Source organism: Salvelinus sp. IW2-2015, linkage group LG8 (assembly GCF_002910315.2).
Source record: "Salvelinus sp. IW2-2015 linkage group LG8, ASM291031v2, whole genome shotgun sequence".
In the NCBI taxonomy this organism is placed as follows: domain Eukaryota; kingdom Metazoa; phylum Chordata; class Actinopteri; order Salmoniformes; family Salmonidae; genus Salvelinus; species Salvelinus sp. IW2-2015.
This window is the reverse complement of record NC_036848.1, coordinates 4,616,164-4,636,901: the sequence shown is the minus strand read 5'-3', so window position 1 is coordinate 4,636,901 and position 20,738 is coordinate 4,616,164. Positions and strand designations below refer to the sequence as shown.

The window sequence follows — 20,738 nt, the reverse complement described above, 5'->3', positions numbered from 1 at the left end:
TGTATTGAACTATGAGGATGGGTGTGCGTGCTATGTTCATGTCAGGCTTATAGTCCTGTAAAGTAAAGCCTTTTAATAATGCCACTTCTATCTGTCACCAATGTGCTGTGTGTGGTGTTTAGTCCAGGGATATCGGTTTTCTTTTAATGTTTTTAGAGCCGTCAGCCCAAAAATGTCATCTGATGGCATTTGACGACATCTGTGTAATTTTCACGGCGATCAGACCGTTACACAAGTACAGAGAATATTAGGTTTATGCAAAGTTCAATTTGCTTGATGTATTTTATCACATAGTCCTGTAGGATATTCCCCTTTGACTCCATAAGTCATCTCACCATTTTATCCTTTTTACTTGTACAGATCTGTTCCTGATGGTGATGCTCAGACATTCTCCTGGATCAACTGTGAAGGCATAGTTGTAGCTGTATGCCATACTTCAAAAGGTTGCTGCCCAATCAAGTCATTTGAATCCCATGGAAGTAAATGGCTATTCATTTTGAGGTGCTTTGAAAACTTAACTTGATATAAATCATTGGGCATGCAGTAAACTCTAACACAGCTGTGCTGAAACATAACAAAAGCCTGCCAACATGTCCAGTGTGAAGACAAAGTGTAGACCCTCGCAGCTGACCCTCTCCTCAGGGCCAGGGGACTGTAACGGTAACTCAGTGGCCTGTCTCGGGACCTCCTCCCTGGACTCTCTGAGGAGCCTGAGTGATGGAGACTCCTCCAGTGCCCCTGACGTGGACATGGAGTTTTGCCTGATTGAGGGCTCCCCGTCCCCAGCCAACCACCACACAGACCACCTAAGAAATGTACCCCTCAATAGCACATTCACAACTAACACACCCATAAACGGTAACCTCAAACTTGGCTCACCTCCAGAGAATAGCTCCCTCGACCTCATCACATTTCCAGAGAATAGCACCTGCACTGTCCTCTCACCTGCAGTGACTGTACCTGGTGAGGGGGACATGTTGGAACCTGTCCAAACATCTGTCTCCAGCTGTGTGAACACCAGCCTGGACAACTGGAACGGGAATATCACTCTGGTGATCACCAGCCTGCAGGGGCAACATGGTGAAAACCAGAGTGACTGGAGGAGTACTACATCGTCTGGTGACAGGAATGTTGCTGCCTCTCCTGAATTGGCCTCTCCTGAGGGGGAAGAGAGCTCCAGCTCTGTGTCGCTCCGTGGCTCCAGTGAGAACAACTGCTCCATCGGCTCAGGGGAGATGGTGTTGAGGTGGAACAGCTTCTGTCTGGAAGAGGCTGACACACTCACTGTGTCTCTGTCTTTGGTGGAGCTGTCCACCAGTTCCTCTGCCCATGGCTCCCCTGCCCTGCCTGCTGACCTGGGCCATGGCCTGCTGTCAATGTCCACCACCACCACCCTGCCCTACGTCTGTGACGGCCTCCTGGAGAACAGACCCACTGACACCCTCAAAGTAAAGGACAACCCAGGCCCTCAGTGCTGGGGCACGACCTTTATCCAGTCAGACGACCAGGATCTCCCTCCTGAGGGTGGCTGCCTTGCACCGCCTCGGTCTCCCGTGGATGTGGATCCCTGTGAGGCAGAGGGTGTACACCAGGCCACCTTTCTGTGTGAGCCAACCCCATCTGCTGCATGTGGAGGTGCTTCTCCAGCCCCCAGCAGACGGGCCAGCTCGGATACCTATTTCAGTGGAGGATCCACCGAGGGCAGGACCTTCATGCTGCCAGCCTCAGAGGACCTGGACCTTGACGGCCGTGCCCAGACCTCCACACCAGTGCAGTGTGCTGGGAACAAACCCCTGGACTTGCCCTCCCTAACGGAGTCACCCTGCACTGGGGAACGAAGTCACACTGGTAGCCCTGTGGTCCAGACGGCTATCGACCAGCGAGGGGCGGCCCCAAGGCTCGCATCCCCAAAACACCGTTTGGTCGCCAGGCTTCCCCCATCAGCAAACAGAATTAGCAAAGCAGAAATCAAAAAGTTTCCCAAGCCGGATTTCAGCAGAGTGAGACCCAAGATCATGTCGAGACCAGCTCATCCGTTGATATTGGGAAGCCCTGGACCCGCAAAGAATAAACCAGTCAACCAGCCCTGTCGTAAACCATCTCAAGTGAACAGGAACACTCCAATGAGAAACACTCCTAGTAAAATAGCCACAGTGGAAGATGGCCGCCCGAGGGCTGCTGGGGCCGAGAATGCAGTGCCTGATTTCCTGGGAATGACATTTATCCAGGCAGATGAAAAAGACCTCTCTTCGGCTGCTGGGTCTCACATTGGTCCACTTGCTCTTAGTTTGACTGAGGAGGCAGAGTGTCGAGCATCCCTGTGTGATTCTGTCTCTGCTGCATTTGATAATGTCCCACCAGTACCCAGCAGTCAGGCCACTAGTCGTGTCAGCTCAGAGGCCGAGCATGTGGCTTCTAACTGTGGAGGAGGACCCGCTCCAGTGCTGCCTGGAAACCAGACCTGTTTCCCATCTCCCACAGAGTCACCCTCCACAGAACAGCGAGCTGACCCTGCACCAGCCCTGGACAGTACTGGCAAGGCTGGCAACAAGGAAGAAGTGCCACAGAGGAAGAGACCTGGCTCTGTCTCCTCAGCCTCCTCACCATCCAATCAGGCACCAGTGTCAGCACGGCGGTCCCGCTGCTGGTCTGAGAGTTCCTCCACTACATCTACACCACACAGGGAGTCCAGAGCCTCCCCTAGCGGCTCAGCTAGCTTCATCATCCCCAAGGCCTACGTCCACCTGGGACAGAGCCAGGCCAGACCAGCCAGCCACAACCGCACTGGCAGTGCCCACAACAAACCGCCTGAGACCAGGAAGGAAGCAGAAGAGCAAAGCAGCAAGGAGATGAAGAAAACCTGCCTTGTGGTAAGTAAATGCAAATGACTTGTGCCCTAAACATAACGTAGAATAAATCCTTTTGGCCTGTTTAATCAAATCCAAGTATGATGAAATGTGCAGAAAATATACTTTTCATTAGAATAGCCGCAGAATATAATCCACTGCTTTGTTTAATCTTCCTACATTGTAGATGAATGGGACTTGTAAAGGTCCATGTGATCGTTTTGAAAGTGATTGTTTTTCTTCATTATGCAGATCTGGGATATTATTAAGTAGACCACAGACGTCCAGGTTTTCCAAGGCCTCATTATGAGGAGTTTTCATCTAAAAAGGCAGGCTTTTTACATGGAAATCTAGTACTTTAAATCTCTGTTTTAATTATCCCTCGGAGAGAAGAGGCAATACTGCTGCTCAGCTCGAGTCTAGGAAACACACGCCATGTGCTCGGTGAGTGTTTTTAGAGGAGGGGAAAACGGGGAGCGAGAGAGGTGGCCGGGACTGGCCTGAATCCCAGGGGGTAAACTACACTAGCAGCTTGGTTCTGTTGCCTGCGACGTGTTTGTATTAGTTCCCAGTGAGTTGGGTCTCTCTGTTTATGTCCCCAAGGTGTACTAGATTGTGTGAGGAGCGGGAACGCTGTCTGGGCCTGTTGAGTGGGACTCTGGGAGTGACGGGTTGCTCTTGTTGCAGACGGCCTCCTCTAAGACTGCGGTGGGAGCAACGGCAGCAGTAGGAGCTGCCTGTGACAGGATTAAGAGTAGATTTGGAGCACGGCCATCCCTCAACAGAGCCAGAGGAGCCCCAGCCTCAGCCCCTCAGGCTCTCCCTCCAGTATCTAGGCAGAGGCAGGGAAGAGATGTCTGCAGCAGTACCTCCGGCGGGATGTGTTCGCCACGGGCCAAACAGAGCACCACAGCAGGTAAGAGCATTCTCCAACAGACAGAGTTAGGTTCATGTTAGAATACAATGTGTAAAACCTTTGCTGCTCTGTGAGAGTTCTGTAAGACTAGATTGACACTGAGCTTTTGCGGTAGTGCTTTGATCTCTCTCACACAGAGTAAAAGTGACAAATCTCACCCAGGGGATAGTGTAAACATTGGCTGCGGTACAGAGTGAATACCTTTTTTTATAATCCAGACTGTCTGCCTTTGAATAAGCACCGGTCTAATGATTTCCTAGGCATTTCCTCTGTAATGTAAACAGTGAGCTATCCTGTTATCGTTTAGTCAGGTCTGTATGTCTAGCAGTGTGTATAAGCACCAGTGGACTGACATGCTGAATAGTGTTGTGGATTTGCGTGGTGGTTTATGTAACTGATACTTTACCCTAGAAGTCTAATATTCTGCAGCTGCTCAGTGTTTCTGTTGTATGGACTCCGCTCATACAGATGATTCCATTATGCGTTTTAAGTGATCAGAGTTTCACTAGTGATACATCTGATTCAAAAGTGTCATCCTAGTAGCCCTTACATCATGTACTCATCGGTCTCATTGCCCATCACGTCCACCCTAGCATCGCTACCTGTCCTTCAGTTTAGGAGGGAAATGGATTCTAAATACCCTCATTATTTTTTTTATTTCACCTTTATTTAACCAGGTAGGCAAGTTGAGAACACGTTCTCATTTACAATTGCGACCGGGCCAAGATAAAGCAAAGCAGTTCGACACATACAACAACACAGAGTTACACATGGAGTAAAAACAAACATACAGTCAATAATACAGTAGAAAAATAAGTCTATATACAATGTGAGCAAGTGAGGTGAGATAATGGAGGTAAAAGGCAAAAAAAAGGCCATGGTGGCGAAGTAAATACAATATAGCAAGTAAAACACTGGAATGGTTGATTTGCAGTGGAAAATGTGCAAAGTAGAGATAGAAATAATGAGGTGCAAAGGAGCAAAATAAATACAGTAGGGAAAGAGGTAGTTGTTTGGGCTAAATTATAGATGGGCTATGTACAGGTGCAGTAATCTATGAGCTGCTCTGACAGCTGGTGTTTAAAGCTAGTGAGGGAGATAAGTGTTTCCAGTTTCAGAGATTTTTGTAGTTCGTTCCAGTCATTGGCAGCAGAGAACTGGAAGGAGAGGCGGCCAAAGGAAGAATTGGTTTTGGGGGTGACCAGAGAGATATAACTGCTGGAGCGCGTGCTACAGGTYGGTGCTGCTATGGTGACCAGCGAGCTGAGATAAGGGGGGACTTTACCTAGCAGGGTCTTGTAGATGACCTGGAGCCAGTGGGTTTGGCGACGAGTATGAAGCGAGGGCCAGCCAACGAGAGRGTACAGGTCGCAGTGGTGGGTAGTATATGGGGCTTTGGMGACAAAACGGATGGCACTGTGATAGACTGCATCCAATTTATTGAGTAGGGTATTGGAGGCTATTTTGTAAATGACATCACCGAAGTCGAGAATTGGTAGGATGGTCAGTTTTACAAGGGTATGTTTGGCAGCGTGAGTGAAGGATGCTTTGTTGCAAGAATAGGAAGCCAATTCTAGATTTAACTTTGGATTGGAGATGTTTGATGTGAGTCTGGAAGGAGAGTTTACAGTCTAACCAGACACCTAGGTATTTGTAGTTGTCCACATATTCTAAGTCAGAYCCGTCCAGAGTAGTGATGTTGGARAGGCGGGCAGGTGCAGGCAGCGATCGGTTGAAGAGCATGCATTTAGTTTTACTTGTATTTAAGAGCAATTGGAGGCCACGGAAGGAGAGTTGTATGGCATTGAAGCTCGRCTGGAGGGTTGTTAACACAGTGTCCAAAGAAGGGCCAGAAGTATACAGAATGGTGTCGTCTGCATAGAGGTGGATCAGAGAATCACCAGCAGCAAGAGCGACATCATTGATGTATACAGAGAAGAGAGTCGGTCCAAGAATTGAACCCTGTGGCACCCCCATAGAGACTACCAGAGGCCCGGACAACAGACCCTCCGATTTGACACACTGAACTCTATCGGATAATTAGTTGGTGAACCAGGCGAAGCAATCATTTGAGAAACCAAGGCTGTCGAGTCTGCCGATGAGGATGTGGTGATTGACAGTCGAAAGCCTTGGCCAGGTCAATGAATACGGCTGCACAGTATTGTTTCTTATCGATGGCGGTTAAGATATCGTTTAGGACCTTGAGGGTGGCTGAGGTGCACCCATGACCAGCTCTGAAACCAGATTGCATAGCGGAGAAGGTATGGTGGGATTCGAAATGGTCGGTAATCTGTTTGTTGACTTGGCTTTCGAAGACCTTAGAAAGGCAGGGTAGGATAGATATAGGTCTGTAGCAGTTTGTGTCAAGAGTGTTCCCCCCTTTGAAGAGGGGGATGACCGCAGCTGCTTTCCAATCTTTGGGAATCTCAGACGACACGAAAGAGAGGTTGAACAGGCTAGTAATAGGGGTGGCAACAATTTAAGCAGATAATTTTAGAAAGAAAGGGCCCAGATTATCTAGCCCGGCTGATTTGTAGGGGTCCAGATTTTGCAGCTCTTTCAGAACATCAGCTGACTGGATTTGGGAGAAGGAGAAATGGGGAAGGCTTGGGCGAGTAGCTGTGGGGGGTGCAGTGCTGTTGACCGGGGTAGCCAGGTGGAAAGCATGGCCAGCCGTAGAAAATTGCGTATTGAAATTCTCAATTATAGTGGATTTGTCGGTGTTGACAGTGTTGTCGGTGTTGACAGTGCAGTGGGCAGCTGGGAGGAGATGTTCTTATTCTCCATGGACTTTACAGTGTCCCAGAACTTTTTTGGGTTTGTGTTGCAGGAAGCAAATTTCTGCTTGACAAAGCTAGCCTTGGCTTTTCTAACTGCCTGTGTATATTGGTTTCTAGCTTCCCTGAAAAGTTGCATATCACGGGGGCTGTTCGATGCTAATGCAGAACGCCATAGGATGTTCTTGTGTTGGTTAAGGGCAGTCAGGTCTGGAGAGAACCAAGGGCTATATCTGTTCCTGGTTCTAYATTTCTTGAATGGGGCATGCTTATTTAAGATGGTGAGGAAGGCATAAAAAAAAAAAAAAACAGGCATCCTCTACTGACGGGATGAGATCAATATCCTTCTAGGATACCCCAGCCAGGTCGATTAGAAAGGCCTGCTCGCTGAAGTGTTTCAGGGAGCGTTTGACAGTGATGAGTGGAGGTCGTTTGACCGCTGACCCATTACGGATGCAGGCAATGAGGCAGTGATCGCTGAGATCTTGGTTGAAAACAGCAGAGGTGTATTTAGAGGGCAAGTTGGTTAGGATGATATCTATGAGGGTGCCCGTGTTTACGGCTTTGGGGTGGTACCTGGTAGGTTCATTGATAATTTGTGTGAGATTGAGGGCATCAAGCTTAGATTGTAGGATGGCTGGGGTGTTAAGCATGTTCCAGTTTAGGTCGCCTAGCAGCACGAGCTCTGAAGATAGATGGGGGCAATCAGTTCACATATGGTGTCCAGAGCACAGCTGGGGGCAGAGGGTGGTCTATAGCAGGCTGCAACGGTGAGACTTGTTTTTAGAGAGGTGGATTTTTAAAAGTAGAAGTTCAAATTGTTTGGGTACAGACCTGGATAGCCTGCAGAGTTCTGTCCTACTATCTTTGCAGTAGATTGCAACACCGCCCCCTTTGGCCGTTCTATCTTGTCTGAAAATGTTGTAGTTAGGGATGAAAATGTCAGAATTTTTGGTGGTCTTCCTAAGCCAGGATTCAGACACGGCTAAAACATCCGGGTTGGCAGAGTGTGCTAAAGCAGTGAATAAAACAAACTTAGGGAGGAGGCTTCTAATGTTAACATGCATGAAACCAAGGCTATTACGGTTACAGAAGTCATCAAAAGAAAGCGTCTGGGGAATAGGAGTGGAGCTAGGCACTGCAGGGCCTGGATTCACCTCTACATCACCGGAGGAACAGAGGAGGAGTAGGATAAGGGTATGGCTAAAAGCTATGAGAATTGGTCTAGAACGTCTAGAACAGAGTAAAAGGAAGTTTCTGGGGGCGATAAAATAGCTTCAAGGAATAATGTACAGACAAAGGTATGGTAGGATGTGAATACAGTGGAGGTAAACCTAGGGTATTGAGTGATGATGAGAGAGATATTGTCTCTAGAAACATCATTGAAACCAGGTGATGTCATCGCATATGTGGGTGGTGGAACTGAAAGGTTCGATAAGGTATAGTGAGCAGGGCTAGAGGCTCTACAGTGAAATAAGCCAATAAACACTAACCAGAACAGCAATGGACAAGGCATATTGACATTAAGGAGAGGCATGTTTAGTCAAGTGATCGTAAGGGTCCAGTGAGTAGAGGTTGGTTGGGGTCACGGTGATTCAGACAGCTAGCCGGGCTATCGGTAGCAAGCTAGCATAGGATGGAGGTCTGTTTTTAGCCGCCTTGTGCGTTTCCGTAGGTAGATTAGTGGGGTTCCGTGTGGTAGAGGGGATCAATCCAATTGGCAAAATAGATATAGTTATAGTGACCCAAGAAAAAAATTGTCCGATAGACTTATTTAGATAGCAGCCGATAAGACAGCTAACGATTAGCGGGCCCCAGATGAGCGTTCAGCGTCCAGTTGGATAACTCCCTCGGGCAGATAACGTTGGTAGTCAGTCGTGAAGGCCCGGTGGGGCTCCGCATTGGCAGTAAAACGGGTCCGGATAGGTGATTGTAGCCCAGGAGTGGCTGATGGAACTCTTCAGCTGGCTAGCTCCGGAATAATTGATGTTTTCTCCGGCGATCGACGTAAGCCAATAGACACACGGGTAGCAGCTAGCTAGCTGCGAAATCAAGGTGTAAATGTCCAGAGCTTGCGGTTGAAATCCGGAGATATGGAGAAAAACGGGTCCGGTATGTTCTGGTCTGAGTCGCGTTGTACAAAAGTGGCGATAGATTAACGAGCTAAAGGAATAGCTGATGACCACACACCGTGATTAGCTGAAATACTAATGTTAGCCAGTAAACTGGCTAGCTTCAGGTTAGCTTCTGGCTAGCTTCTATTGTGGATTTTCAGATTTGAGGTAAATAATACTTTTTTTTCCTATGATACAGTGGCTGACTTTACTGCAACAGTAAAGGGCCTTGTTCAATCTTCAACAGACTCCTCTAAATGGTCATGCTTCAGTGGTAGTCAGCCAGGTTGCAGTGCACAATCTCACCATGAGAGGGCAACCTTTCCTTTTGTGTCAAGAGTGCTTGTGCCTTGACCCCACAGGAATAACATGGATACAGATGTCACGTAGCTCCCCTGCTCAGCTCAGGACCCAGAGATAAACACCCCACCCCCATCACTCTACCGCTCCTATGAGCAGCATGAAGGGAGAGGGTAGAGACAGTCCCAGGGTAAGAGGAGAGAGGTGGGATTCTCCCTCTGATGGGAAGCCAGCTGTGCTACTAGAACAAGCAGAGGAAGGAAAGGGAGCTTTTTAAAGCTCAGCGCTGCTGTGAAAGCCACAGAACACAATGTCTGTGAAACCAACTCCCTTACAGGAGCCTAGTAGATCTGTAGTGGTGTTTCAGGCTCTGCTCTGTATGTGGTAAAGGGACTCCTGGTGCTGTTTATGGTAAAGGTGCAGAAAAATGAGTAACCATGAGGATAGGTGCCACACAATTTGTCTCTTATGTTTGTGCTCTTATTTGACACCTGTCATTCATGTAACCTGCTTATGTAACTCCATCAGAGGGGTATTGGGTGGTGTAACAGGCCTGATGTGGAGCTAGGCCAAGCCTGTCTGTCTGCTATACAACCTGCTTAGGGCAATTATTATATTTCCACCAGTGCTCTGATCTGGCATGAACAAAAGTCAGCTCACCATTTGCCTTGACCATGGCTCATAACAGCTGATCTCTGACCAGTTACCAGATGGACTACTGAACACAAGGACTGGGGCACTTTGAGTTCAGTTGAAATGTTGTTTGTGTATTGTGGTGCAGCCTTATGAAAACATGTTGGAGCAGAATATGTGGTTACACTCTGCAGGATTTCTTTATTTACACTTCTGCCTCTGATTTCTGTGTCTCAATGCTGATATCTGTCATATAGGTCATCAGAGGTCCCAGACAACAGAGGGACTGCCTGTTGGAACCTCCTCAGCCAACGGCAGCACTAAGCCCCCAGTGACTGGTTCCAGACTCCCCCAGGCCTCTGGTCACACCCTGGCTGTGGGCTCCAGCCAGCCCTCTACTGCTGCCTCCTCCTCCAGACTGCCCTACAAGTCCCAGGGTGTCTCCAAGAGCATCCCTTCCAAGGCCAGTGTACACAATGAGCACAGTGGCAGCACAGGAAATGCACAAGGTGAGAAGCTCAACTAGGGAAATCATACTCTGATATTGTTTTGTTCTAGTTGAATAAAAATAACTATTTTTAAAGCCTTATTTTACGAGGTCAATTGACTGAACACATTCTTGTTCACAGCAAGAATCTGGGAAAGAGTCTTTATCAAGGTTGTTGTTCTCCAGGGTCCGTCTGGTTCTGTCAGGTTGATTTCTAAAGACACATGTGGTTACAGGGAAGGGTGGGGCGAGGCGGGTGAGCAGTGGACTGTACATGGTGACCCACATTAAGAGGCTACTGACTGGGCTGTGCTAAAAGCCTTCACATCAGCCTGCTGGAGACCCATATTTTTCATCTTGTGATTGTTCCTGTGTTCTGTTTCTACATTAAATCACATACTGCAAAGGAAAGTCTATAATAAGCCTCAGTAGGTTCAGCAGTGTCTCAGAATAATATATCATTTTTCGCTAGTCTGTAAGGAGAATGAATCCTACACAGTCAAGTGAATGAAATAAATTGGCAACATTCCCATCTTGTATGGTTCAACTGTGCATGGTTCTAATAAGAACATTGATTGTGTCTTAACAAGCATTCCTTGGAATCTCTGACTGTTGAGCTGTACAGTGGGAGGGAGAGGGAGCTAGCCCTGTTAGACAATGGGCCTTTTCCCTTTCAGCATCTTCAGCATACTGCAACCTGATTGGCTAAGCAGATTTGTTTTCCAGACTGGGGTCCCCCACACATGGTTGTCTAGGAGACTGGGTCTGTTCCACTGTAGTTCAGTCACAGTGATGCCTAAAGGGGGAAGAGCGCACACCACAGAAATACCACGGAGGAATATTTAGACATTTCTGTTGCTTTCTGGTTTTGTGTTTCCGATCTTTCCATCTTCCCAATGTCTGGTTACGGGGGACTGCGGAGCTGCACTTGGACTGAATTTTCTACTCAGGTTTTCAACAATTCCTCATTGATCCCACAAGGCAGTGCTGCAGGCTCCCACTGTGACCTCACTCTGCTGACATGTCTGCTCATTGGATCCTATCGCTTCTGTATCATCCCTTTGTTAGCTGCTTTTAACGGGAAGACTAGAATACGGCTATGGAAGAGTAAGTCAGACGAGATTTAGAATTGATTGTCTGTCTGCATTGGCTTTGTTTTCTAGAGCCCTGGAATAATTATATTAAATTATTTCATTTTAAGGCAACTATCCATTCTCAGTCCATGGCCCATCTCTTTAGTACACTCTGTACTCTTCTGTTGCTGCAAATAAGGTGGAGCTGTTTTATAGAATTCTGAAGTATGGTACCAAGCTCCCTCCTACATTTGTAAATGATAGAAATTACATTTAAATGTTCCATTCCTAAGACGGTAAATCACATCAAGTTTAGATGTCGAGTGTCTGAATACTGAGGAAGTGTGTCTTAACTATTTGACTGTGTTATCTGCCCTACAGTTTCTGCAGGAGCAGCCCAGGTGTCTGTGGAAAGACCAGCCTCATGCAAGACCACAGTGTTAAAAGCTAGACTCCTCTCACACCCAGGGAGTAACATAGGACCTGGTGAGATGGGATTCTCATACAGACATACTGTAGTTATCCACAAAACCAACGAGTGACGAACAACTCTTCTATTGGCTGTTTTCCCCCAAGATTTAGTTTTATTTCCTTCCTGATGTTAAATTGTTTTTGTTCTCCTCAGTTTGTATTTTTCTAAATCCCTCAATCTCCCAAATTCTAATCAGATTAGTTGTTAGTCTGTTTTGTGTATCACCTAAAATCCCATAATGCAGCGCAAATTAGATGGAGCCTCTAGATTCACAACATCTGCTATCAAATGCCTGGGAAGCGAAATTTGGGTGATTAGGAAATAGATTAGTGAACCAAAATGCGGACTTGAAGCTTTTGTTAAGATGCGTCAACAGGGTGCTGATGGACACTGTTAAAACAAATTTATGCACAGGTTTATTAGATTGAACATGTATCTTGTCCAGGTGCCTGATAATATGTGTACTGCTCAAACACCTTTTAAATGTGTTTAGCTAAGTTCCTATCAGTAGCCCCTGTCCTCTATGTTTGAGGCGTCAGCCTTTTAAATGTCCTTCAGCAGGCAGAACTAGCTTTGACGCAGCACTTCTCAGTCCCTTCATAGCCAGGGCACTGTGTCTTAGTTGTGTGTGTGATGGTTCAGATCCACTCAAACCCCGAGCCTCATCTGAACATTTTATTATTCACAGCAGGATGCAAAACTACAGAGTCGACCAGTCGGCTGCCCTCAAGGTCCAGAGCCAGTCCTATGAAAAGAACTGCTTCATCAAGACTTCTTCGTCCTGCCGCTGTATTACCTGGTGAGATGGTTATTTTAGTTACCAACAGTGTTGACACTTTCTGTTGTAAAAGAGTTGAACTTCCCAACTCAATAAGCCCATCTGAGATGTAGATATTCTGTTTTTATGTGGTCAATGGTCATATCCATATATGATTGGCAGTTTGTTTGATTGGCAGTTTGTTTGCGAGAATTCCAAAGCTGTTCGGCTTGACCTCCAGAATGTGTGAAACTGCACTGGTTTGAGGTTCTACGTTCTGACTACATTATTCTAGACTAAAGTCCTTGAGGACTAGGACCTTTTACGGCAGATTGGCCACAGCTTTTCAGAGTTACACATAATGAGGCCTCTTAACAGGAAAAGCCCTTTGTTTCTCTGGCAGACAAACATACAACTGTTGTGTTCATGTCCATAGTCCTTTGTGGCTAGTGGGAGGTGGTTTTGCTTGTGGCCATCTATGCTTTGGCTGCATAACATGTATAACGTTCTACTGAAACGGTTTCAATTGCCCAAAACAGTCAGAATATGTAAAAACACTTTTTATACTCGAGGCAGCTGAAGCTGTTTAGTATTTGCATAATACTTCTGAATGTTGGACAGTAGGCCTTTTTGTTTCTAGGGGGAGTAACAGACCTCTTGTTATGAATTGTAGCTCCAGAATGTAATGTAGTTGGTGACTGGGGATGTTTATCCCCCCTGTCATAGCATCTACTATAAATGAGATGATGGAATTTACTAAATACCATACAGTAGTGTTGAGAGCCCCCGTACAGTAGTGTTGAGAGCCCCCGTACAGTAGTGTTGAGAGCCCCCGTACAGTAGTGTTTGAGAGCCCCGTACAGTAGTGTTGAGAGCCCCCGTACAGTAGTGTTGAGAGCCCCCGTACAGTAGTGTTGAGAGCCCCCGTACAGTAGTGTTGAGAGCTGTTGAACTTTGAGAGCAGGGCTAAGGGAGCAGGGTTGTTTTTAGCTCATCGGGCTCAACCTTGCCATGAGCTATCCATCACCTCCCGCCATTTCTCTTCTCCTCTCTCTGCTGGTGTGAAGGGGAGCAGAAGGGAGGGAGAGGTGAATTAGTGAGAGTAGTAGCCCAGATTGAGCCACCATTTGCTCCAGTCTCCACTGTTCACTCCTCCCCCTCTCCTTGTTCCCTTCCACTCCCCTCCCCCTCTCCTCTGCCAGCATCGCCCAGCTCTGGGAGATTCTAGAGCTCTATTGCTAGATATTTGTCTGAGCACTGAATGGTCTGAACTGAAGGCTGGCTCGAACTCCAGGATTAGGGATGTCTTTCTCTGCCTCTGCCTGTCACATCTGTCCAGGGCAGAGCTATTGAAAGCCTGCTGGCCCCCACCCCCCCGCCGGCCTCTCCCCCAGCTGGGCATGTGCTGCTGGTCCTCATTCTGAGTGGGAGGAGTTCCTGTTGCCATGGTGAACTGACTGAAGGGGCTCTCACATGGTAACGGTTGCTGCTGCTGTTTTTTTCTCTTCATGTCTCAGTGCTACTGTCGACTGAGGCACTCTACCCTGAGACCATCTTTGGCATGTGGTGCACATCAATTTCCCATCTTCTACCTCTGGATTCTTTGGGGATTTAAAGTACAGTAGTTAGTGTTGGGTATATCCCTTCCTTGGTGTTTGGAGAGATGTTATGGTCTACCAAACTCTCACTGGTCAACATCCACGTGCGGCTGGCGGCCAAGGGTTTACTCAGGAACCTGCAGCAGCTGTCAGGATGCAGGAAGAACACCGGCGTGTTCTACACAGGTCTGTTTAATACCACACCGCCAACACAGGAAACCGCTACGGCTTACGCTGCTGTAGCCTCCTCTGTTTTACACCGGCTAATCTCACTGTTGGTGCCGTTCGTGCTACTCACACAGAGCTGCGCTGTTTGTGAATCTATTTTTAGCTTTTGTTTACCAGGAGCGGTTCATCTTTCATGCTACCTACCTGCATCCATTTAGAGGAATACATGTTTCTTATAGTCTGTATTGCTTTTTTTATTAACTTTATTTAAATGAAAATACTCAATGGGATTTCTCTTGACAATCATGTTGATTTCAGAAATATGTTTTTGGTGTTGGATTTGTGTGTGTGTGTGTGTGCATGTTTTATTATACTTGTGAGTCCTGTAAGTCGTGACAAGAATAGTAAACAAACTAATATTCAGAGAACAAAGGACATTTTACCGGTCCTCACTTGTAAAAATACAATTTTAGGGTTCAAATTAGGGTTAGGCGGTATGGTTAGGGAAAATTTGTGTTTTGAATGGGAATCAATTGTTGGTTCCCAAAATATAGCTCTGTGTTGTATTTGTCGTGAGTGTACGCATGAGAGCACTCTTCGTCTTGCATGCTGGGAGACCCACTGCTCCAGTTTCAGCCTGATATGTGGGTTATTTTCAGCAGCACTTACTAGGTTGAGCTGTGGGAATGTTGTGACGGAGGACAAATCCCACAAAAAATTCTCATCAGATTATTTTTAAAATGCATCTATTTGTTTGGTCAAATCAAGCCAAATAAGGTTTCCCTCAAACATTACATTTAACTAGGCAAGTCAGTTATGAACAAATTCTTATTTACAATGACAGCCTACCAAAATGCAAAAGGCCTCCTTGCGGGGATGGGGGCTGGGATTAAAAATAAATAAAAAGATTGGACAAAACCTACATCACAACAAGAGAGACTACACTACATAAAGGGAGACCTAAGACAACAACATAGCATGACAGCAACACATGAGCACAACATGGTACATACATTATTGGGCACAGTCAACAGCACAAAGGACAAGAAGTTAGAGAAAACAATACATCAGGCAAAGCAGCCACAACTGTCAGTAAGAGTGTCCATGATTGAGTCTTTGAATGAAGAGATAAAACTGTCCAGTTTGAGTGTTTGTTGCAGCTCGTTCCAGTCGCTAGCTGCAGCGAACTGAAAAGATGAGCGACCCAGGATGTATGTGAGATAAGATGGCACATGTTTTTGTGTGACATTCATGGTCAGCATGGCAACTGCTGGAACAAGGACAAGAGTAGATCGTTGTAGGTGATCCCCTTATAAGGTAGTCATGACTGATTATTAACCTTTACACCATGAACCTTCTGACATGCTGAGAAACCATTAAAGAGTACTTCTCTTACCTAGATGATACAATGCAGTAGGGTTTACAGTATGGACAAATCGAATCGATTTTTTTTAACCAAATATTGCAATTTGACTTGCAATTTAGATCAAAACACTTGGGTGAACTGTTTGAATCATATAAACTGAACCAAAATATGAATGCAACAATTACAAAGATTTTACTGAGTTACATAAGGAAATCAGTCAAATGAAATCAATTCAGTAGGACATAATCTATGGATTTCACATGACTGGGAATACAGACATGCATCTGTTGGTCACAGACACCTTTGGCCATGTACTATATGTGGACACCTGCTTGTTGAACATCTCATTCCAAAATCATGGGCATTAAAATGGAGTGGGTACCCCCTTTGCTGCTATAACAGCCTCCACTCTTCTGGGAAGGCTTTCCACTAGATGTTGGAACATTACTGCGGGCACTGATGTTGGGTGGTTAGTCCTGGCTCGCAGTTGGCGTTCTAATTCATCCCAAAGGTGTTCGATGAGGTGGAGGACAGGGCTCTGTGCAGGCCAGTCAACTTCTTCCACACCGATCTAGACAAACCATTTCTCTATGGACCTCGCTTTGTGCACGGGGGCATTATGCTGAAACAGGAAAGGGCCTTCCCAAACTGTTGCCATAAAGTTGGAAGTGCAGAATCATCTAGAATGTCATTGTATGCTGTAGTGTTAAGATTTCCCTTCACTGGAACTAAGGGGCCTAGTCCGAACCATGACAAACAGCCTCAGACCATTATTCCTCCTCCACTAAACTTTACAGTTGGCACAATGCATTTGGGCAGGTAGCGTTCTCCTGGCATCGGCCAAAGCCAGATTCATTGGTCTGTCAGATGGTGACGCGTGATTCATCACTCCAGAGAACACTTTTCCACTGCTCCAGAGTCTAATGGCGGTGAGCTTTACACCACTCCAGCCGCCACATTGCACATGGGGATTTTAGGCTTGTGTGCTTCTGCTCGGCCATGGAAACGCATTTCATGAAGTGAGTGTCGCAACCGAGGACAGACGATTTTTACGCTCTGCATGCTTCAGCACTCGGCGGTCCCGTTCTGTGAGCTTGTGTAGCCTACCTCTTCGCTGCTGAGCCATTGTTGCTCCTAGATGTTTCCACTTCATAATAACAGCAGCTCTAGCAGGCAGAAATATGACAAACTGACTTGTTGGAAAGGTGGCATCCTATGACGGTGTCACGTTCAAAGTCACTGAGCGCTTCAGTAAGGCCATTCTACAGCCAATGTTTGTCTATGGAGATTGCATGGCTGTGTGCTTACTTTTATACACCTGTCAACAACGTGTGTTGGTGAAATAGCCAAATCCAGTAATTTGAAGGGGTGTCCACATACTTTTGTATATGCAGTGCCTTTGGAAATTATTCAGACCCCACATTTTGTTAGGTTACAGCCTTATTCTAAAATGTAATGTTTTTTTCCCCTCAATCTACACACAATATCCCATAATGACAAAGCAAACACTATGTATTTATTTATCTTTATATATAAAATAATTCAGCCTCGCGTCTTCTTGGGTATGACGCTACAAGTGTGGCACACCTGTATTTGGGCAGTTTCTCCCAATATCTGCAGATCCTCTCAAGCTCTGTCAGGTTGGATGGGGAGCGTTGCTGCACAGCTATTTTCAGATCTCTCCAGAGATGTTCGATCGGCTTCAAGTCCGGGCTCTGGCTGGGCCACTCGAGGGCATTCAGAGACTTGTCTCAAATCCACTCCTGCGTTGTCTTGGCTGTGTGCTTAGGGTTGTTGGCATATTGACTGCAGGAATGTCCACCAGAGCTGTTGCCTGACAATTTAATGTTAAATTTCTCTACCATAAACCGCATCCAACATCGTTTTAGAGAATTTGGCACTACGTCCAACCAACCTCACAACCGCAGACCACGTGTAACCACACCAGCCCAGGACCTCCACATCGGTCTTCTTCACCTGTGGGATCATCTGAGACCAGCCACCCAGACAGCTGATGAAACTGTGGGTTTGCACAACCAAAGAATTTCTGCACAAACTGTCAGAAACCGTCTCAGGGAAGCTCGTCATCCTCACCATCCTTGACCTGAATTGCTCACTAACAGGGATGTGAACAAATGTGTGCGCAACATTTAAGAGAAATTTGCTTTTTGTGCATATGAAACACTTCTGGGATCTTTTATTTCAGCTCATGAAACATAGGAACAACACTTTTCATGTTGCGTTTTATATTTTTGTTCAGTGTAAATAAAATAAGTATTCCGATTCGATGGTTTGGTGTCATTTGGCATGTCAACTAATGAAAAGGACAGGTACAGTAGACATTTTTGTGACAGGGTAGGAACCAAAATGTTGGTCAGTGTTTCCCTGGGGGACCCTGCTTATTGCACATGTCAATATTACAATTCTGATTTAAAATGTGAGTAATTGTGCAGCCCTACAATAGTCTACTTAACCCTCTGACATGATGCGAAACCATTTAAAGGTTACTTTTCTAACCTAGATGTCACTACGGTCTATGTAATCTGGGTCATTACTTTCTTTCAGTTCAATAGATGACAGATTACAGCTGGAGAATGAATTAGCTGTGCTTGCATGACCCCTGACAAAGAGATGGCAAAATAAACTCAATCTGCTTTCTAACCCCCTGAACAACATGTCAGCAGAATGAATGCTCCACACCTGATCTCACTGAAGGACTAGAACACACCGGCTTGGTCAACAGCACATATCAGAGCTGAATTGGTGTCGTGGAATTGGGTTAATTCTGTGTTCTGCTGCGTCGTAGAGTAAATGAAGGATACAAAGTATATTGAAAGGAGGTGCTTCTATACAGGTGTGGTTCCGGAGTTAATTAAGCAATTAACATCCCATCATGCTGTGTATTTGTTGTTTAAAAAAAAAAAAAAATACATTTTACCCCCTTTTTCTCCCCAATTTCGTAGTATCCAATTAGTAGTAGTTAGTCTTGTCTCATCGCTGCAACTCCCGTACGGACTTGGGAGAGGCGAAGGTCGAGATCCATGCGAACCCAGAGTCTCTGGTGGCACAGCTAGCACTGCGATGCAGTGCCTTAGACCACTGCGCCACCCGGGAGGCCCAGGGCTGTGTATTTTGACCATTATTTTTGCAACCATGGCTATGCCCCCGTAGGATGACAGTTCCCCCATCCACAGGGCATGAGTGGTCACTCAATGGTTTGATGAGCGTGAAAACAATGTAAAGCATATTGCCATGGCCGTCTCAGTCACCAGATATCAACCCAACTGAACACTTATGGGAGATTCTGGAGTGATTCTGGAATTTCTTGTGGAGGTATGGTGTCTCATCCCTCCAATAGAGTTCCAGACTCTTGTAGAATCTTTATTTGGACAGGTAACTGCCCAGATAAAATAAACATCAACATAAGGTGCATTGCAGCTGGTCTGGTTCATGGTGGTCCAATGCCCTATTAAAACACTTATGTTGATGTTTATTTTATTTGGGCAGTTACCTGTATTTCAATGTTTTACCCTGTAACAGTCAGTACCAAGTTATTAATTTAAAAGACTGAACATTTTATTGAATAACATGGCCTGAGTTAGTTTCTGAATTTAAGTGCCTTTTGGAGAAGGGATTGTTCAGAATCAATAGCGTTTCACTTAGCACATTTACTGGTATTATTCCATCACCCCACAGCTGTACAATAATGTTATTGTGGTCAGCCTCTCATCATGCACTGTGCTATGGCGTGCCATCCCCTGGTGGCACCAGCAAACCCCTCACTCTATGGTGTCAGAGTGGGACCAGAATTGCTACAGAGCTAGGAGAAAGAGTGAGTTACAATTTCCATGTTATGTCATCCTCTCCTTATCTGGACACTTGATCAACATAGTTGTAGGTGCCATGGGAGACACTAGTTGGATGGCAACAAACACCTGTTTTGTGGTTGTCACTAAATCCTGCCTATTTCTAGAATTTCTCATAAAATCTGAATTTTAAACCGAACCTTAACCATACTGCTAACCTTATGCCTAACCTTAAATTAAGAACAAAAAGCAAATGTTTGAATATTTACAATATAGACCATTTTTATTTTGTGGCTGTGGTAACTAGTGACAACCCTGCTTTGTCTAGACTAGAGAGCATGGCCTCTTGGGACTGCTTCAAGTAATACAGGTAAAAGAGATTAACATTAATTATTGAAACACTGGTTATCTGTTGCATAATGTCAATTTTTACCCCAGGACTCACTCCCTAAAGAGGGAATGAAATTCCATGACATCATAAAAGTTCCTGATCCAATCTCCCAAGTGGATATGTGGCTATATTAGGGCAGTCAAACTGTTTTGAAGAAAGCTTAAGAAATTATCAATCTCAATTAGTGAACTGATTAGAAACTATGACCTTTACATATTTTCCTTGATACATATTATAATGATTCAACATGTCAGTTTACTCAGAATTGAGACCTACATAAAATGTGTTCAATAGTATCTACTGCAGTATTTCCAATGCCTGCCTGTCATATTGTGTGTGGGCAGGGCTATGCTGCATGTATGTGTGGCTCAGGGCAGGTCTTGGCTGCTGCTGCAGTATTGCATAAGGAATCCCCACAGTCCAGAGACCTCTGACATCACCAGCAGAGGGCGTCAGACTACACAGAACATCTCACACCTACAATACCACATAGCCCTCCCCTCAATACCACACAGCCCTCCCCTCAAAACCAGCGTGGTTCTGGTCAAGCCAACAGCTGGCTTCCAGTCTAGACTAAATGTTTGTGCAAGATGTGGCATATTTATGAATGCTACTTCATTTACATGTGAGCTATTATATGGTAACTATAGTCTCAATAGCGTGCTTTTCTACTTTATTTTATTAATAGAATTATTAGCAATTGTTTCAGTCAGCAACATACTATTATCAGGAAGTGGTAAACAAAACATGGACATTTCTGACACAACAACTCCAGTATTGGATCCATTAACTTGTACTTGCAGTTAAAACCTTGGAAAGAATGTGTACCCAAACGCACTTCAGCCTAGCCTGAACAAAAAGGTGAATCTGGTGTTTGACTGAGGGACTTGGAAAAAATCCAAACAACATTCCTTACCCCAGGACACTTCAACGGTTGACTATCCAGGAAACAGAAAAAGGAGCACTGTGTCTGCATTGATCTGTTTATTGACGAGACAAACAAAACATTCCGATCAATGCAGACACCGCGCTCC

At 45.7% G+C, this 20,738-nt stretch overlaps 1 protein-coding gene across 5 annotated transcripts in view; it reads left to right on the top strand.

Annotated features, from left to right (window-relative positions):
- The window catches only part of mtus1a (microtubule associated tumor suppressor 1a), a 55,199-nt gene that overhangs the window by 7,559 nt on the left and 26,902 nt on the right, over nt 1–20,738 (top strand). For 3 of the 5 annotated variants that reach the window (XM_023992196.2, XM_023992194.2, XM_023992195.2), the window contains exons 2-6: nt 361–2,870; nt 3,534–3,762; nt 9,844–10,095; nt 11,528–11,632; nt 12,307–12,417. In XM_023992196.2, coding sequence (XP_023847964.1) covers nt 591–2,870; nt 3,534–3,762; nt 9,844–10,095; nt 11,528–11,632; nt 12,307–12,417 — 2,977 coding nt within the window. In that variant the 5' untranslated portion in view covers nt 361–590. Of the gene's footprint in view, nt 1–360; nt 2,871–3,533; nt 3,763–9,843; nt 10,096–10,404; nt 11,181–11,527; nt 11,633–12,306; nt 12,418–13,818; nt 14,160–20,738 lie in introns of those variants that run through there. The other 2 variants (XM_023992197.2, XM_023992198.2) reach the window with 2 other exon arrangements.